Source organism: Hypanus sabinus, chromosome 21 (genome assembly GCF_030144855.1).
Source record: "Hypanus sabinus isolate sHypSab1 chromosome 21, sHypSab1.hap1, whole genome shotgun sequence".
In the NCBI taxonomy this organism is placed as follows: Eukaryota; Metazoa; Chordata; class Chondrichthyes; order Myliobatiformes; family Dasyatidae; genus Hypanus; species Hypanus sabinus.
This window is the reverse complement of record NC_082726.1, coordinates 10,550,527-10,570,478: the sequence shown is the minus strand read 5'-3', so window position 1 is coordinate 10,570,478 and position 19,952 is coordinate 10,550,527. Positions and strand designations below refer to the sequence as shown.

At 41.4% G+C, this 19,952-nt stretch overlaps 1 protein-coding gene across 3 annotated transcripts in view; it reads right to left on the bottom strand.

Moving 5' to 3' along the window:
- vps13c (vacuolar protein sorting 13 homolog C) overlaps positions 1-19,952 on the bottom strand; it is a 386,360-nt gene that overhangs the window by 92,449 nt on the left and 273,959 nt on the right. For all 3 annotated transcript variants that reach the window (XM_059945986.1, XM_059945984.1, XM_059945985.1), the window contains 2 exons: positions 10,412-10,538; positions 4,899-5,134 (listed from right to left, as the gene is read on the bottom strand). In XM_059945986.1, coding sequence (XP_059801969.1) covers positions 4,899-5,134; positions 10,412-10,538 — 363 coding nt within the window. The remainder of the gene's footprint in view (positions 1-4,898; positions 5,135-10,411; positions 10,539-19,952) is intronic.

The following is a 19,952-nucleotide window of genomic DNA, read 5'->3' as shown; positions in this document are numbered from 1 at the left end:
GAGAATCAGTTGATGTTGTGTCCTTGGATTTTCAGAAGGCCTTTGACAAGGTGCCACATGTGACGGTGCTTAACAAGCTACAACCCCATGGTATTACAGGAAAGATTCTTGCTTTGATAAAGCAGTGACTTTGATAAAGCAAGAGGCAAAGAGTGGGAATAAATGGATCCTTTCTGATTGACTGCCAGTGACTAGTGGTGTTCCACATGGATCTGTGTTGGGTCTGATTCTTTTTACGTTATATGTCAATGATTTGGATGATGGAATTGATAGCTTAGTTGTAATGTTTGCAGATGATACAAAGATAGGTGAAGGAGCAGACAGTTTTGAGGAAGTAGGCTATATAAGGACTTAGACAAATTAGAAGAATGGCAAAGAAGAGGCAGATGGAATACAGTGTTCAGAAGTGTATGGTCATGCACTTTGGTAGAAGAAATAGAAGGGTAGATTATTGTCGAAATGGAGAAAAAATACAAAAGTGAAGCACAAAGGGACTGGTGCAGGATTCCCTAAAGTTTAATTTGCAGATTGAGTCTGTGGTGAGGAAGTCAAATGCAACGATGTTAGCGTTGATTTCAAGTGGACTAGAATATAAAAGCAAGGATGTAATGTTGAGACTTCATAAAGCACTGTGAGGCCTCACTTGGAGTACTGAGAGCAGTTTTGGGCCCATTATTTTAGAAAGGATGTGCTTAAACTGGAGCGGGTTCAAAGGAGGTTCATGAAAATGATTCCAGGTTTGAACAGCTTGTCATATGAAGAGCATTTGATGGCTCTGGGCCTGTGTTCACTAGAATTCAAAAGAATGATGGGTGACCTCATTGAAACCTATAGAATGGCAAAAGGCCTTGATCGAGTGGATGTGGAAAGGATGTTTCCTGTGGAGGGAGAGTCTAAGACCAGAGGACACATCCTGAGAACAGAGAGGTGTCCTATTAGAATAGAGATAACGTGGAATTTCGTTAGCCAGAGAATGGTGAATCTGTGGAATTCTTTGCCACAGGTAGCTGTGGAGGTAAAGTCTGTATGTACATTTGATCAGTCAGGGTATGAAGAGATACGAGGAGAAAGCAGGACATTGGGGCTGACAGGGAAAATGAATCAGTTGTGATGAAATGGCTGAGCACAGACAATGGGTGAAACGGCCTAATTCTGCTCCTGTATCTTATGAGCTTCCCTTATAACTCAGGATGTGATGGCAATGGCAGGGTTCAGAGGAGATTCACAGGATGATTCCAGGAATAAAAGGATCATCATACGAGGAACATTTGATGGCTCTGGGTCTGTAGTCACTGGAATTAAAACCTTTCAAATGTTAAAATGCCAACACAAATTAGATGTGGTAAGGATGTTTCCCATGGTGAGGGAGTCTAGGGCAAGAGGGCCTTCCACTGGTTCAGCCTAATTCTGTTCTTATGTCTTCTGGTCTCAGTTCCAGCAACATTCCTATAAATTTTCTCTGTGCTCTTTCAATTTTATTTACATCTTCCCTGCAGTTAGGTGACCAAAATTGCACATAATACTCCAAATTAGGCCTCACCTATGTCTTATACAACTTCAACATAGCATCCAAACACCTATATTCAATACTTTGATCTATGAAGACAAATGTGGCAAAAGCTTTCTTCACAACCCTATCTACCTGTGATGCTACTTTCAATGAATTGTGAGCCAGTATTCCCAGATCCCTTTGTTCTACAGCACTTCTCAGTGCCTGACTGTTCACTACGTAAGATCCATCCTGGTTGGACTTTGCAGTGTGCAACCTCTCACAATTGCTTGCATTAAATTCCATCTGCCATTTTTCAGCCTATTTTTCCGGCTGGTTCAGATCTTGCTGCAAGCTGTGAAAGTCTTCCTTGCTGTTCACTGCACCCCCAATCTTGGTGTCATCTACTAATTTGCCAATCTAGTTAACCACATTATCATCCAGATCATTGATATTGATGACAAACAATAGAAGATTCAGCACTGAACCCTGTGGCACTCCACTAGTGACAGGCCTCCATCTATCACTAGTGAGAGGCAACTATCTACTACCATTTGCTGGCTTCAGCCGTAAAGCCAACGTCTAACCCAATTTACTGCCTCAGCTTGAATGCCAAAGCAAATGATCCTTCTTCATCAATCCCCCATGTGGGACCTTGTCAAATACCTTGCTAAGGTCCATGTAGCCAACATCCACTGCCTTGCTTTCAGCAACTTTCCTGGTTACTTCCCCAAAATCTCTCAAACATTGGTTAGACACAATCTACCACACACAAAGCCATACTGACTATCCCTAATCAGTCTCTTTCCATCCAAATGCTCATATATCCAGTCACTTAGAATAACTTCCAGTAACTTTCTCACCACTGATGTCATGCTAACCAGCCTATAATTTCCTGGTTTATTCTTGAAGCCTTTCTTATACAATGTAATATTAGCTATCCTCTAATCCTCCGGGACCCCATCTGTCACTAAGGATGATTTAAATATCTCTGTTGGGCCTCTGCGATTTCTGCATTTGCTTCCCACAGGGTCCAAGGAAATACTTTGCAAGGTCCTGGGGATTTGTCCACCCTAATTTGCCTCAAGACAGCAAACACATCCTTATCTATAATCTGTATGGGGCCATGACTTTGCTGCTGCTTTGCCTCACCTCTATAGATACTGCCTGTTTTGTGAGTAAATACAAAGGCAAAATAAAATATTTAGGATCTCCCCCATCTCTTTTGGCTTCATGCATAGATTACCATTCTGATCTTTCAGAGGACCAATTTTGTCTCTTGGAATCCTATTGCTCTTAACCCATCTATAGAAGCCCTTAGGATTCTCCTTCACCACCTTAACCAAGGCCTCAACATCTCTCAAAAAACAAGGTTCCCTAAACCTGGTGTCCTTGTCTTTTATTCTGACAAGTCTTTTGCTCTCAAAATTTCACTTTTGAAGGCTTTCCATTTACCAAGTACACTTATGACAAAAAATAGGCGGTCCAATCCACACTTGCCAGATCCTTTCTGATACCATCAAAATTGGCCTTTCTCCAATTTAACATCTCAACCCGAGGACCAGAACTAACCTTTTTTCATAATTACCTTGAAACTAATGGCATTATGATCACTAATGATTGTAATTTATCATTACCATCATAAACTGATAGTAATCTATCAATTTATAATTAAAATGTGCATCAGGAGGACTGGGAAAATAGGTTTATAAATCAAAGACATGTAATCTTAACAGAGCAAAAAATTTATACATTAAATAATGAAATAATATTCAAACTGCAATAATATTTTGAACATAATATTATAAATCCTCAATACCACAAATTCACAATACAACATGCTCTAAATCTAAACGGAGACATAAGGGATTGCAGGGGTTGGAATATGGAGCAACAGACAAACTGATGGAGGAAATCACTGAGTTCGTCCAGCAGATTGTTTGCTCTACCTATATCTCAATGTCATAACAAGGTGATTAAATGAACTAGCCATATCAGACAGTGCACAGGTTTGTCACAAGGGAATTGATCTCCATATTTTTACTTCATTTTTGATGAAGCGGCTTTAGACAAAGCATCTAAAACACATTTCAAAAACTTGTGATGGTAAGTTTGTGATTCACTGTAAGTCAGAATTATGACTTCTGGTAATTGTTCACTTAAAAATAAAATTCCCAAGTATTTAATTAAAAATTATATATGTCATTATGAAGTAAAAACCTTTTCTCTCTTTCAATAGTTCATGTTGAATCTGAAAAAAAAGTTTGCAGATGATAACAATAGCAAACAGCAAATCTGTGAGGATTATTCCATGTGTAGCATTGTAACAGAACCCTCCATTATCATCAAATCAGTACAAATTCGAAAAGGCTTTTGTCTGCAGAGTTCGGGGATGATAGTTCTTTGCTAAAACTGCGTAAGTAGAGAAAGTAACCGAACGTACAGCCTTTGTTAGATGAATCAAAATGGATTGGATAATTCTTCTGAGATGGCAATGATATTAACAAGAACAGTAAAGCTAATGAGTAAACATGCAGAAAGATGGGGAGTCTCAGGAAAATTCTGAGATTCAGGAAATTTATTTGTAATTTTTACAATCAGAGTGAGAGCTGGATTTGTTACATTGCATTTTTTCTGTACTTTTGTTTAATGATGCAAACTATGATTTTTTTTGTTCAATTAATTTTAAATTGAAAATCAAAATATGCTGTAGATGTTGGATATCTGAAATAAAAACTGAAAATGATAGAAACTCACTAGGCCACTCAGCATCTACGGAAAAGCAAAGGGAAGAGAATTGTTATCTGGGTCTTCATTACTACCAGACCTGAAACATTTAACGATTTTCTTTCTATAGTATTTAACCCACTGTGTCTGTGCCAACCATCAACCATCTACTTACACCAATCTTAACCAATTCCATTTTATTCTCCTCACATTTCCATCAACATCCCGCAGATTCAACCATTCAGGTATACCGTAATGGCCAAGTAATGGCCAACCTATGTGACCTTAATGTTTAGAAGGAAACTGGAACCTCAGAGACAAATCATGCAGTCACAATGAGAACGTGCAAACTCCTCGTAAACAGCACTAGTGGTCAGGATAGAACTGCATCTAAAGAAAAATGTTTCTAGAATTTTCTGGGTTTATTCCCATTACTTTATAACTGATTATGTTTCATTATGCATTAATTCTTTTCAAGGTACAAAGCACCTTTTACTTAAAATGTTCAATTCAAATTATTGAATGAGCCAAATATTTTCAAGCCCTAACAACTGAGAGACGTTACCCACAAAACATCATATTTTTGACCTTAGACCATAAGACGAGCAGAATCAGGATCTTCTATTAAATTCATTTGAACCATTTGCTTAAACCAATTTTGTTGAAGAAAAGCAAAGCTAACCTGGTAATTCCAATGTAAGCAATTTCTTGTTTGCTTTCATTGTTAACAAGTGATAAACCAAGGCTATGAAGAGAAACCGTAATTCCTTTTTCAAACTGTTTTAAGTCTTCAGCTTGCTGTGCTTTAGAAACAATGGCCACATCTTCAGTAAATAGCAACACACGCTGTCGTCCATCAAGGAAGGAAATCCAATAAATCTGATTATTGGTATTCCAAGGGAATTGTCCAAACTGATCCTGTAAAATGAAAACAATACGAGCAATGAGACAACTTGAATAAAGCTATTACTTAAAGATTTTGTATGTCATGCTGATCATAAATAACTGTATTTTCTGGAAATCTAAAATTAAAGTTCTAATGATTTGAAATGTTAGCTCATCCCACAGATGCTGCCTGACCTGCTGAGTATTTCCATTATCTATCTTTATAGTATTGTCTCACGACTTCATTTAGAAAATTTACTGGAAGTAGCTTTCTTCCTGTTTTGTGTCAGACTGCATTTGACATATGACATCGAGTAGTATACCACAGGAACACGACCTTTTTGCCACAATGTTGTAATGTTGTGCCAAACTAACTAACCTAATTAAATCTAATTACACTAAACCCTTCTGTTCACACATGGTCTATAACACCCCCTATTCTCTGCATACTTATGAAAGAATTAAAGGTTGGCTTTATTTGTCACATGTACATCAAAATATACAGTGAAATCTGTCGTTTGCACCAACACAGTCCGAGGATTATCCCTACCAGTGTCGTCACGCTTTCAGCATCAATATAGCATGCCCACAACTCACTAACCCCAACAGTACATCTTAGGAATTGTAGGAGAAAACATGAGCACCTGGAGGAAACCCAGTAATCACAGAGAGATCATATGAACAGTGAGGGAATTGAACCCTAATTTGTGATCACTGGTGCCATAAAGCTTTACACTAACCACTATGCTAATTTACCATCTAAGTGCCTCTTAAGAACTACCATACTTGCCTTCAGCACCACCCCAGTCAGCGCATTCCAGGTGTCCACCACTCTATGTAAAAAAAAAACTTCCTCTGCTCATCTCCTTTGTACTTTCACACCCTCATCTTAATGTATGCTCTCTGATATTAGATATTTTGACACTGAGAAAAAAGTTATCACCCCTCTACTCTATGACTCTCATAATTTAATAAATTTCTATCAGGCTTTCTCATAGCATTCATCACTCCATAGTAAACAAACCAAGTTATTAACTTAATAAAGGCAAGTATGCCACATGTCACCTTTACCATGCTATTAACTTTCAGAGAGCTACGGACTTGGATTCCACGCATCTTAATCTTATGAATGACCCTCCACCATGAGGGACCTTTTCAAATGCCTTACTAAAATACATATGAACAACATCCACTGCTCTACCTACATGGATTACCTTTGTCACCTCTTTGAAAACTCAGTCGACAATAAGATGACCTGCTCCGTACAAATCCAAGCAGATTGCCCATAATTAGGTCATGTTTTTCTATATACTCATTAATCTGATCCCTAAGCATCTTCTCCAACAGAATGCCCCGAGATACTCTTTAATTCAACTTACTAACTACATTTCATGGCTGCTCCTAATCCTCCCAATTCCCATTGGAGTTCTTTTCTGACTTCTTCATATCCTTTTTCGGTACCCTGTTCAATTTCAACTTCCTAAACCTTACATATACATCCTTTTACAACTTGACTGTATTTATAACTTCTATCATCATCTCTAGCCTTGCCTTGCTTGTCCTTTTTATTAGAACATATTGGTTCTGTACTCTGTGCAGTTGGTCTTTAAACACCCACAATGTCAGATATGGATTTGCCCAAGTATAGCTGTCCCCAACTAACACTCACTAGCTCCTGCATAACTCTGTCATAATTTCCCCCCTCCCTAATTTAACACTTTCCCTTGAGATCTATACTTACCTTTATTAACAGAGCAAAGTAGGTGAAAGATTCAGAGACTTGTGAGATCCAATTAATGGTTTGGTGGTAAATCCCAACACAAGTAACACATACAAAATGCTGGAGGAACTCAGCAGGTCAGGTAGCATCTATGGAAAGGATATTTTGGGCTGAGATCCTTCATCAGGACCATTCAGAGTTTCCTGGCCAGCTGCATCACCATCTGATACAGAAATTGCAAGGCATCTGACCACAAATCCCTACAAAGGATTGTGAGTACTGCTAAGGGGATCATCGAGTTCTGACTCCCACCTATAAGAAGCGCTGTGTACGCAGGGCGCTGAGTGCTGTCAAGGATCCCTCCCATCTGTTACACAATCTCTTTGACCATCCACCATCAAGACCATCAAGAGGTTGATGGTTGATGGTATCAGTAATAGCATTAGGACAAGGACTGTTAAGATGTGAAACAGCTTCTTCCCATTATTTCAACCATGCTCTTTGAAAGTGAGCAGAACCCAGGCAGCTGATGATGAGCACTTGAGTTTCTCCCAAGGGGAAGATAGACTGCCTCTTGAACCACTCCAGTGCACCAATTAATAGCCTGTTACAAGAGCAGGGCTTGGTAGCTCATTACAGAAAGAGGTCACAAGTTAAACTTGTTTGTGCAGACTGGCCAGGTATAGGCATCTGGTTTCCTTTCTGAAAAATTCTTGGTGCAATCTGCAAAACAACCTTGCATCATCACCCTCTACTTCCTACCACCAACCCAAATTCTGTACTCAGTTATAAAGTTCTCCCATGTGATCTAACTTGCCCTACCTTACCAAAGGCCCATACAGACCTTATCTCTCACTCTGCCCTCATCATCCTTTCTGTTTATTTCTTCATAAAGCTTAATCAAATTCATGAGATATGATCTCCCATGCACAAAGCTATGCAGACTTAATCAACCCCCGACTTTCCAATTGCTTGTATATCTTATCCCACAGAATCCCTTACAGTAACATACCGACCACAGATATTAGTTTTACTGGTCAAAATTCCCAAGTTTTAAATAATTATTTATTTAGAAATATGGCTGCAACGTCCAGCAGCCCCCAACATCCCCTATTTAACCCTAACCTAATACCAAGACAAGTTCTAATGACCAATTAACATAACTAGTACATCTTTGGACCGTAGCATGTAACCGGAGCGCACAGAGAAAACCCACACATTCCATGGGGAGGATATACAAAGGATCCATACAGAGGAAGCTGGGATTGAACTACAATGCCCCAAGCTAAAATCAAGTCACACCACTCCACTACTTATGGCACCCAGGGCATCTGTACTTATATGATGGTGTAACACCAGCCACCTTCCAGTCTTTATGCAGGGTTTCCTCCCACAGATGCTGGTCGACCCACTTAGCTCTTTCAACAGATTGTTTGTCACAAATGCTTTGTACTTTTCTGATAATGCGCATTGAACTACCATTGAACTGAACTACCATCAGACAGTTAATCTGCACTTTATCTGTCAAAATGTTACTGGATTAGTAATCCTGACAGGTTTCATTAAAATTAGGAGACAAAAGAGACTGCAGATGCTGTAATCTGGAGCTACAAATAATCAACTGCAGGAGCTCAGTGGTTCGTGTAGCAACTGTGAATCCTGATATAGGGCTTCAAGTTCAAAATACATTTATTATTGAAGGATGTATACTTTATACAACCTTCAGCTTCGTCTCCTTACAAAACAAAGAAACACCAAAGGACCCAATAAAAAAAGACCGTCAAACACCCAATGTGCGCAGAAAAAAACAATTACATAGAAAAGCTACAGCACTATACAGGCCTTTCTGCCCACAATGCTGTGTCGAACACGTAGTTACTTTAGAAATTACCTAGTTTAATTATGCAAACAGTAAACACAAGCAAATAGCATTCTGAACTGAAATCCACAAAGAGAATCCTTAGTTCAGTGCAAAGCCGAGTAAATGTCACAGAGCAAGCAGCTGAACCAGTCTGTTCATTGCCTCAGGCCCTGACACTCTGATCTTTTCAGTTGGCCCGGCACCTAAATCATTGTCAGTCAGTTTGACATGCTCTGGAGTCTGGACCCCGCTGCCTCGATTCAGCCTGTATCCAACCTTACCAATCTGGCCTGGTCCTTAAATCGTCAATTAAGTAGAGGAGGAGCTTAAGAGGAGACAATGGTGCCTAATGGTGACTCCTTTGCTTGCATCTTCGGAAACAACTCTATTGTCATCTTTAATATCTCTATTTTTCCCTTTCAGGGTTCTTTTGAAGACCCTGACTTGGAGTTACACGCTGACTTCGGATCTTTGCGGGAATGGGACCCGCGCTCGGGGTTTCATGACTGTCTGTTATTCGGTATGTCAAGGATGTGGCAGAAGATCGAAAGCAGCGAACTGGCTCCTGGCTGTGTGTCCAGAGACCCAAGTACTTTAGGAACAGAGTTTGGAAAAAGCAATGCAACATACTTTTAACACCGTAAATCAGCGAGTTGTTTATTATGTCTCCCCTCTCACTGTGAAACAGAGACAACTCATTCTCTCTTATTAGGGAGAGAGAGAGACTATGGTATGTTAAATACCGGTTGAATGAGTAGTCTTTGGGGTACTGCAAGTCTGTGTCTTTGCTGATGCTTTGCTGCAGGCTTGAGTGCTCGGTGGTGGACGCCAAAGCATTTTTTCTGCTGGTGGGGGGGGTGGGGGGAGCTGGGAGGGGCTTTGGGGTTCTAACATTTACTTGTCATTCATTCTTTGGGGCACTCCTCTGTTTTCATGGATAGTTGCACAGGAAAAGTATTTCAGGATGCATATTGTATACATTTCTCAGACATTAAACGTAGCTTTGAAATATGGGGTTCAATCACTTCCATATGCTTTGGGGCCTGTACCTCAATGCTTTGAGTTGGGCTATACTTTCCAATTCAGCCCAGCACTTGAATTATTTGAACCTCGGGTTTCCCTTGCTCTCAGCAATGAGTCCATGCCCTACCTGTCACATCAAAATGCCTCCAAGTTCAAAGGGAAGTTTCAGGATATTGTTAACAATGATTGTTAATCACACTTTTTCTGATAAACTAAGTATTTAGTTGTTTTCATTATTTCATTGGCCACCAGCCAGAAGACACTGAGATTCACCACAACCATCTTAAACCAGAATATGGATAGATAGGTGGCCATCAGTAGGGGCAGACAGGTAGTGCTTTTCCTGTGACTGTTCCACTTTCAAACAAGCCTGTCAGTTTGAACACTGTAGGATGGGAACGATGTCCTCTCAAGAAAACAAGATGGCAGCAACCAGATCAATTGCACCATGACTGGCTCTGCTGTAAAGCCAGGCAGTTCATGAACTATGTAATAGTGATAAAGGAATCTACTAAGTACTAAAGGAATCTACTGTGGTCTATCTGTCAACAATTCCTTTCCTCCTATAGATGCTGCTTAACCCACTGAGTTCTTGCAGCAGATTACTGCTGCAAAAATTACATCAATGTAGCCTTGAGGCCCAAATGGGTACAGAATGAACTGTGAAGACTTTCCTCAGGCATTCATTTTTAAAATATCTACAGACCTTTAACAGGTCAAGTTCTCCCGTTTTCCAAGCACAGCCCCAGTCAAGTTTCCTGATGCCTGTAGGGTCACTCCATGCAAAAAATCGAGCTTCTCCTGGATCAAGTATCATCTCTTCCTGGACTTCACTGTAGTGGAGAAAACAATTAATGGATAATTTTAATAATGAAATAATTTTAACATAAATTTATTCAGCAATCAAATTATCCCTCTCCTTGAAGTAGTTTTTAGAAACTAGATTAGTTTGCATTACTTGGCAAATATTAAAGAATCACAAAGAAGTCTGTTATCCATGCCAAGAATCAATTACCATCTCTACTAATCCATGAACCTGGCCCGTAGCTTCTATGCCTTGGCAATTCAAGTTCTCCTCTACATACTTGGATGTCTTGAGATTATTTGCTTTCAGCACCTTCTCACTACATTTAAAATCTACTTTCACAAAATGACAAACAGTGATTCAAAATAGCAAAGTCATATTCAAAAAACTATGCAATATACACAAGGTGTGTTCAAGAAGGTTTCTTGACACGATAGTATATAAGCATACAAGAGGAGAGGCTGTACTTGATTTGGTATTGGAAATGAACCTGGTCAGTTGTCAGATCTCTCAGTGGGAGAGCATTTTGGAGATAGTGATCATAATTCTATCTCCTTTACACTAGCATTGGAGAGAGATAAGAACAAACAAGTTAGAAAAGCATTTAATTGGAGTAAGGGAAAATATGAGGCTATCAGGTAGGAAATTGGAAGCTTAAATTGGAAACACATGCTCTCAGAGAAAAGTACGGAAGAAATGTAGCAAATGTTCAGGGGATATTTGTGTGGAGTTTTGCATAGGTATGTTCCAATGAGACAGGGAAGTTATGGTAGGGTACAGGAACCATGGTGTACAAAGGCTGTAATAAATCTAGTCAAGAAGAAAAGCTTACAAAAGATTCAGAGAGCTAGGAAATGTTAGAGATTGAAAAGATTATACGGCTAATAGAAGGAGCTTAAGAAGGAAATTAGGAGAGCCAGAAGAGGCCATGAGAAGCCCTTGGCAGACAGGATTAAGGAAAACCCCAAGGCATTCTACAAGTGTGAAGAGCAAGAGGATAAGACGTGAAAGAAGAGGATCTATCAAGTGTGACAGTGGGAAAGTAAGTATGGAACCAGAGGAGATAGCAGAGATACTTAATGAATACTTTACTTCAGTATTCACTATGGAAAAGGATCTTGGTGACTGCAGTGATGACTTGCAGCAGACTGAAAAGCTTCAGCATGTAAATATTAAGAAAAAGGATGTGCTGGAGCTTTTAGAAAGCATCAACTTGGATAAGTCGCTGGGACCAGATGAGATGTACCCCAGGCTACTGTGGGAGGCGAGGGAGGAGATCGCTGAGCATCTGGCGATGATCTTTGCATCAACAATGCGGACGGGAGAGGTTCCGGAGGATTGGAGGGTTGCGGATGTTATTCCTTTATTCAAGAAAGGGAGTAAAGATAGCCCAGGAATTATAAGCCAGTGAGTCTTACCTCAGTGGTTGGTAAGTTATTGGAGAAGATCCTGAGCGATAGGATTTATGAACATTTCAAGAGGTATAACATGATTAGGAATAGTCAGCATGACTTTGTCAAGGGCAGGTCGTGCCTACGAGCCTTATTGAATTTTTTGAGGATGTGACTAAACACATTGATGTAGGAAGAGCAGTATATGGATTTCAGCAAGGCATTTGTTAAGGTACCCCATGCAAGGCTTATTGAGAAATTAAGGAGGCATGGGATCCAAGGGGACATTGTTTTGTGGATCCAGAACTGGCTTGCCCACAGAAGGCAAAGAGTGGTTGTAGATGGGTCATATTCTGCATGGAGGTCGGTGACCAGTGGTGTGCCTCATCTGTTCTGGGATCCTTACTCTTCGTGATTTTTATAAATGACCTGGATGAGGAAGTGGAGGGATGGGTTAGTAAGTTTGCTGATGATACAAAGGTTGGAGGTGTTGTGGATAGTGTGGGGGACTGTCAAGAGGTTACAGCGGGACCTTGATAGGATGAAAAACCGAGCTGAGAAGTGGCAGATAGTGTTCAACCCAGGTAAGTGTGAAGTGGTTCATTTTGATAGGTCAAATATGATGGCAGAATATAGTATTAATGGTAAGACTCTTGGAAGAGTGGAGGATCAGCGGGGTCTTGGGGTTCGAGTCTACAGGTTGACTGTGATTAAGAAGGCATATGGTGTAATGGCCTTCATCAATCGTGGAACTGAATTTAGGAGCTGAGAGGTAATGTTGCAGCTATATAGAATCCTGGTCAGACCCCACTTGGAGTACTGTGCTCAGTTCTGGTCACCTCACTACAGGAAAGATGTGGAAGCCATAGAAAGGGTGCAGAGGAGACTTACAAAGATGTTGCCTGGATTGGGGAGCATGCCTTATGAGAATGGGTTGAGTGAACTTGGCCTTTTCTCCTTGGAGTGACGAAGGATGAGAGGTGACCTGATAGAGGAGGGTAAGATGATGAGAGTCACTGATCGTGTGGATAGTCAGAGGCTTTTTCCCAGGGCTGAAATGGTTGCCACAAGAGGACACAGGTTTAAGGTGCTGGGGAGTAGGTACAGAGCAGATGTCAGGGGTAAAAAATTTTACTCAAGGAGTGGTGAGTGCGTGGAATGGGCTGCCAGCAACCGTGGTGGAGGCAGATACAATAAGGTCTTTTAAGAGACTTTTGGATAGGTATATAGAGCTTAGAAAAATAGAGGGCTATAGGTAAGCCTAGTAATTTCTAAGATAGGGACATGTTCGGCATAACTTTGTGGGCCGAAGGGCCTGTATTGTGCTGTAGGTTTTCTATGTTTCTATATACCAAGACAATGTAAAGCTTTACATAAACAGTCAACTATTATGGTTTTACAACTTGTTAATATATAGCTTCAGTAATGTGGATTATTTCTTTCAGCAGGGCAATTCTGCATCACTGAAAAATGCTACGTAAAGTAAACTCATGGTTATGGAAGTAAGTGACTGATGTGCATGAGAAGGGATGTTGAAGGGAAAGTACTACGGGAAGAATGCCCAGTGATTTTTTTGTAATACTAAAATATTCTCTGTAAATTTGCTCCAAATTCTATGAATTAAAAATATGGATCTCTCAATGTTTTTATCAATATTCCAAAGCACTTTGTAGCTCATGAATTGTTTACTGGCACAAAGCTGTGCAAAGTGTCTCAGACAAAGCACCACAAATGTACTTTGATGAACTTGAATGAAGAGTGATATGGGCTAGTACAGCAGGATAGTTTAATTCTTGTATAAGAATAAACAGAACTAAGAAACCAGAGCATGTGTAGGCCATCCAGCCCTACACATTTCCTCCATTATTCATAACCATAATTTCTGAACTTTTATCCCAATCCCTACATTAACCCTGTGATGGAGGGCACTCAGAATACGCACTCCTTAAACACGCACATTTGCACAGGTAAACATTGCCTTGCCATTCTGCTGTCGCTGTGCTAAGTTTCTCCCCGTGTATTGTGATAATGGGTCCTAAACCGAGCTGATGTGCTTGGGTTGGTTTTATGGTGATTTTCCCACCACACCTGGTGTAATATTCCATTTCTTCAGTAATGGGGATGTCTAGATGCTGTTTGTATACTGTATTTAAGGGGAGATACTTCTGTTTATTTTGTAACATGATTATAACTATATTGTGGGATGCATCATATATTAATTCAAGATTGAGGGGAGTAGATTTAGGACAGAGATGAGGAGGAACTGCTTTTCCCAGAGGGTGGTGAATCTATGGAATTTCTGCCCAATGAAACAGTGGAGGCTACCTCAGTAAATATATTTAAGACAAAGGTGGATAGATTTTTGCATAGCAGAGGAATGAAGTGTTATGTAGAAAAAGTAAGTAGGTGGAGATGAGTCCACGGTCAGATCAGCCACGATCTTACTGAATGGTGGAGCAGGCTCAAAGAGCCAGATGGCCTACTCCTACTTCTATTTCTTATGTTCTTTTGCGTAGTCTTAAATTACCTTTGTGGGTAATTAAAGGTGGCATGTCCTATGTCTCAGTAGGGGAAAGAGATCGGGACTGCCAGGAGTTCACACGAGATAAAGTACGGAGCTGTTCCAGTGTTTTCTGGTATGGTAGGTATGATTTTGCAAATATTAGCAGTTTTCTTTTCACTAACTCTTGAAAGTTTGATTTTTGATGCACCTAATAAACACCCTTATACTGAAGTGTTAAGCAACTCCAGCCATTTCTCCTTTGATCATAACCAATTAACAAACCCACATCTTCTATTCCATTTATATCTAAAATATCTAAATCAACCTCTTTTGAATATCGTGAACCTTCACAGCACTTTTGGGTAGAATTCCATACTTTTGGAGGAGAAATTTCTTCTCTTCCCTGTCTTGAAAGACCAACCTTTTATTTAAAGACTAATCCTTAGATCTAAACATCCCACCCAAGGGAAACTCCACTCTAAGATGGTGCCGTGTTGTGAGCTTCGTACCAACTTTACGGTGTACTGCTAATTTCTGCAATTTCCTTGGCATTTCCTGTTCAAGAAGCTGAAAATCACATCAGATATGATCGACTGACTCTTCTGAACATCAGGAAGATGGCATTTACCCATAACGTGCTGGCTTTTCTACACTGAGAACCCCTGCTTACACAATCCATGGCAGGCTCATTTATTACACCATCACTACCTCAGAAGCAGTGCTAGAGGCAAAGGAGAAGGGCCTGTGTCTTGGTGAGGTTGAGACAGTGTGCTAATTGGCCGTCGCACCCTAGCATACTACTGGCTATCAGTACCTGGACAACAAACTGTGCAAACTGAGAGCCAGATTTCCTATCAGCAGGAAAGAAAGGAATGTAACGTTTTGTGCTTTGTGGAGATCTGGCTGACAGAAGAGATACCAGATCACGCCATCGAGCCGTGTTTTCCCTGTACCACGCGGACAGGTCTAAAAACCACTCTGGGAATAAAGGAGGTGGGATGTGCCTCATGGTCAATAATACTTGGTGTGACCCCCAGAATGTGCATGCTCTCAAATCTTTTTGTTCCCCAGATCTGGGGTACCTTTTGGTGCTGTGTAGAACTTTCTGGCTGCCTAGGGAGTTCACAGCTGTACATATTCTGCCACAGACTGACACTGACATGGCTCTTAAGGAACTGTATGAGACCTCCAGCATCCTGGAGACTATACACCCATTGGTGGCTGTTATCATCACCAGAGACTTTAATAAAGCATCGCTGCCTAAAGTCTCTCCGAAGTTTTGTCAACACATCCGGATGGGCACATGGGAAGATAGCATAATCAACCACTGCTCCTCTCTGTTCCACAATGCTTACAAACCACTTGTCCATCCAGCGTTTGGGAAGTTGGATCATTCCTCCATCTTGGTTCTGTCGATGTACAGGCAGAAGCTGAAACAAGAGGCGGCCATAGTTAAAACCGTCCACTGTTGGTCCAACCGATCAGTCTCCATGCTACAAGACTGCTTTGATGACGACATCAACTGGAATGTCTTTCGTGATGAGGATGTCTCCGAGTTCACGGGTGGGGTCACAAGCTTCATTTGGAAGTGCACAGGATGTTGTCCCACGAAAATTGGTCAGGGTCTATCCAAACCAGAAACCCTGGATCAACAGTTCCATGTGTGCTGCACTAACTGCACCAGACAGAGCTTACATTTGGAACTCAAGAAATGCAGCTACGATCTAGGCAAAGTCATCAAGGCAAGGAAACGACAATACAGGGAGAAGGTCCAGACACAACTCTCTCCCACCAACACACGTAACTTATGGCAAGGTCTGCACACCATCACAAACTTTAAAGCTAAACACAGTGGTACTGCCAACATCGCTGCCTCTCTCCCAGATGAGCTAAATCTTCTTTTACGCTTGGTTCAATGTCACCAACACTGAGCCCCCGAGGAGAGCTGCTGAAGTGACCTGAACCTTGGTCATCTCTGAGGCTGAAGTACACAGGCAATTCCAATGAATCGACAGTCGCAAGGCTGCAGGACCGGATAGCATCCCAGGGCAGGTACTCAGGATATGCGCAGCACAACTGACAGGTGTGTTTACAGACATTTTTAATCTCTCCCTCTCCTGCTTCAAAACATCCACCATTGTTCCTGTACCTAAAAAGACCAAGGTAACATGTCTGAACAACTGGTGTCCTATTGCACTCACCTCAATAATAAGCAAATGCTTTGAGAGGCTGGTCTTGGACTTCATCTGCAGCTTGCTACCACCACACTGGACACCCTACGATTTGCCGACTAACACAACCAATCGACAGATGATGCAATAGCCACAGCTCTACACACCATCCTTACATAGCTGGAGAAGAAGGATGCTTATGTGAGAATGCTGTTCTTGGACTGTAGATCAGCATTCAACACCATAATTCCCTCTAGGCCAGACAAGAAGCTCAGTGACCTCGGCCTTCACCCTGCCTTGTGCAGCTGGATCCTGGACTTCCTGTCAGATCGCCAGCAGGTGGTAAGGGTAGGCTCCCTCACCTCTGCACCTCATTACAGGAGCCCCTCAGGGTTGTGTCCTAAGCCCTTCTTTTACTCTCTGTATACCCATGACTGTGTCACCATCCACAGCTCCAATCTGCTAATAAGATTTGCGGGTAATACTACATTGATTGGCCTAATCTCAAAAAATAATGAGGTGGCCTACAGAGAGGAAGTCATCACCCTGATACAGTGCCGTCAAGAGAACAACCTCTCCCTCAATGTCACAAAAACAAAGGAGTTGGTTATGGACTACAGGAGGAATGGAGACGGGCTAACTCCTATTGACATCAATGGATCTGGGGTTCAGAGAGTGAACAGCTTTAAGTTCCTCGGCATACACATCACCAAGGATCTCGTGTGGTCTGTACCTACTGGCTGTGTGGTGAAAAAAACACACAACAGTGCCTCTTTCACCTCAGACGGTTGAAGAAGTTTGGCATGAGTCCCCAAATGCTGAGGAGTTTCTACAGGGGCACATTTGAGAGCACCCTGACAAGCTGCATTACTGACAGGTATGGGAACTGTACCTCCCTTAATCACAGGACTCTGCAAAGAGTGGTGCAGACAGCCCAGCACATCTGTAGATGTGAACTTCCTGCCACTCAGGACATTTATAGAGATAGGATTTTTACAGGACATTTACAGGCCTGAAGGATCATTGGGGACCCGAGTCACCCCAACTACAAACTGTTCCAGCTGCTTTGTCTGCCATCATCTGAGAAACGGTACCGCAGCATTAAAGCCAGGACCAACAGGCTCCAGGACAGCTTCTTCCACAAGGCCATCAGTGTTACGTACCCATGACACGTGACAGTGGTGTACTTGTCACGTGACTGGTGTTGAAGCTGCACTGGACTTGAGGTAATGGTCTTGTGATGGTGGAGTGACGTTATTTTCCCGCCAGTAGAGGTCATGTGACAGGCTTTTTTACAGGGTATAAAAGGAGGACCCCTTCCTGTGAGGAGGGGCAGTTCGTGGCTGGATTTGCCATGTTGACTTCATGCCACTGCGTGATTTAATGTTATGACGCAGTTTAGTTGAAAGATGAAGTTTTATCTAATACCTAAAGTTTAAAAGGTCATTGCCAGCAGTTACTTTATAATATTGCTATTTGAGAATCAGTGGAGAGTGAAGACCGGAGTTCGGGAGTTAAAAGATCGAGGAGAATTGATTTCGACAGTGAAACAGGTTAGACCTTGTTTGATCCTCATTCGGAAGGAATTCGTTGACTGTTCTCGTGTTAATCTCTGTGAATAATAGCAGAAAGGATTGGGAACAGTTTTGTAAAGCAAAAGTCAGTGCCTTTAAGCCGTTACATATCATCTTCGTAAAATTCTTCATGGGAAAAGTAGTTCAACTGGGAACTGCAACAATACGACGTGAAAGAGAATTTAAATCGTCTTAAAAAGTCTCTCCCTTAAATGGACTGTAAGAATTTTGAACTTTTGCAATACTGCTTTGAAGAACTGTTTTTGCAGCATCGCTTTAAGAACTGTTTAAGCTTCATTGCTTTAAGAACTGTGTAAGCTGCCGCACAGCAGTGAATTTCCGGTTACGCTAGAGATTAGTTTACTTTTGGGGGGGTTTGTTTTCAGTGTTTAATAAACATGTTATTTGTTATGAAAACCCCTGCCTAACTCATATATTTATTGTTGCTTGAATCCGTAACATCAGACATAACGGAAAGATTTTTACTCCTCATGTATGTGAAGGATATAAGAAATAAATTCAATTCAATTCAGTTCATTAAATCTGTATGTACCCTGATAAGGCCACAAGAATTTTAAACTATGTTTCAATGAGATCACCTTCTATCACGTTATATCTTCTCATCCATTTACTGGAAAAGTTCCCAGAGGAAAAACCAATCACCATCACAGCAGTCGATGTCCAGCAACAGGTAGCAAGTATAAAGAACTGGACATCACCAGGGCCTGAATTGATCCATGCCTATTGGCTGAAGAAACTAACAGCATTACATACACAGCTGGCAGCTCAAATGAACCAGCTGCTTGAAACAGGCTCCCACCCTGACTGGCTAACTCAAGGAAGGACAGTATCCATAATGAAGGATCCTCACAAGGGAGCAACACCATCAAACTACTGGCCTATAACTTGCCTGTCAACAATGTGGAAGGTCCTATCAGGCATCATAGCCACCAAGCTGAATGAACATGTGTGCAAGTTCCTGGGCCCTGCTCAGAGGTGGATTGGTAAAAGAACCAGAGGTTGTTAAGCATCAACTACTGGTAGACAAAGGAGTCATGTAAGTCTCCAAAACCAGGCAAACCAACCTAAGCACACCCTGAATCAACTACCAGAAAGCATATGACTCAAAGCCCTACACATGGATACTGGAATGCCCGTCTCTGTACAAGATCAACAAGGCAATAAGGACCTTCATCAAGAACAATTGTCCATTGCAGGACAATGTTGGAAGTTAACTGAAAGCCAATAGTACAAGTGACTACTAGATGGGGAACATACCAGGGTGATGCACTTTCCCCACTGCTGTTCTGCTTAAACTTGAATCCCCTCAGCCAGATCATCTCAAATAGTGGATATGGTTACAGGTTCAACATTGGAGTGACCTGCTGTATTTGGATGATAACAAACTGTATGCCAGAAATGAAAAAGACATTGATTCACTAATCCACCTTACAAGGGTGTACAACAGAGACATCGGAACATGATTTGGACTGGAAAAGTACAGCCAGATGGTAGTGAAAAGAGGCAAGCTCATCAAGATTGAGGGAGTCAAATTACCTAAAGACCACATGCCAGATGTACAAGACAGCTACAAATAGGCATGGAAGCAACAATGAGGACAAAAGAAAGACTGCAACACCCAGTACCTCCAAAGAGTGAGACAGGCCCTAAAAAACAGCTGGATAGGAAGAACACGATCAGAGCCATCAACATATTCACCCTACCAGTCATCAGAGACCCAGCTACAATAGTGTGCTGGCCAAGGAACAAACTGGAAACCGCTAATATCGAGACCCAGAAACT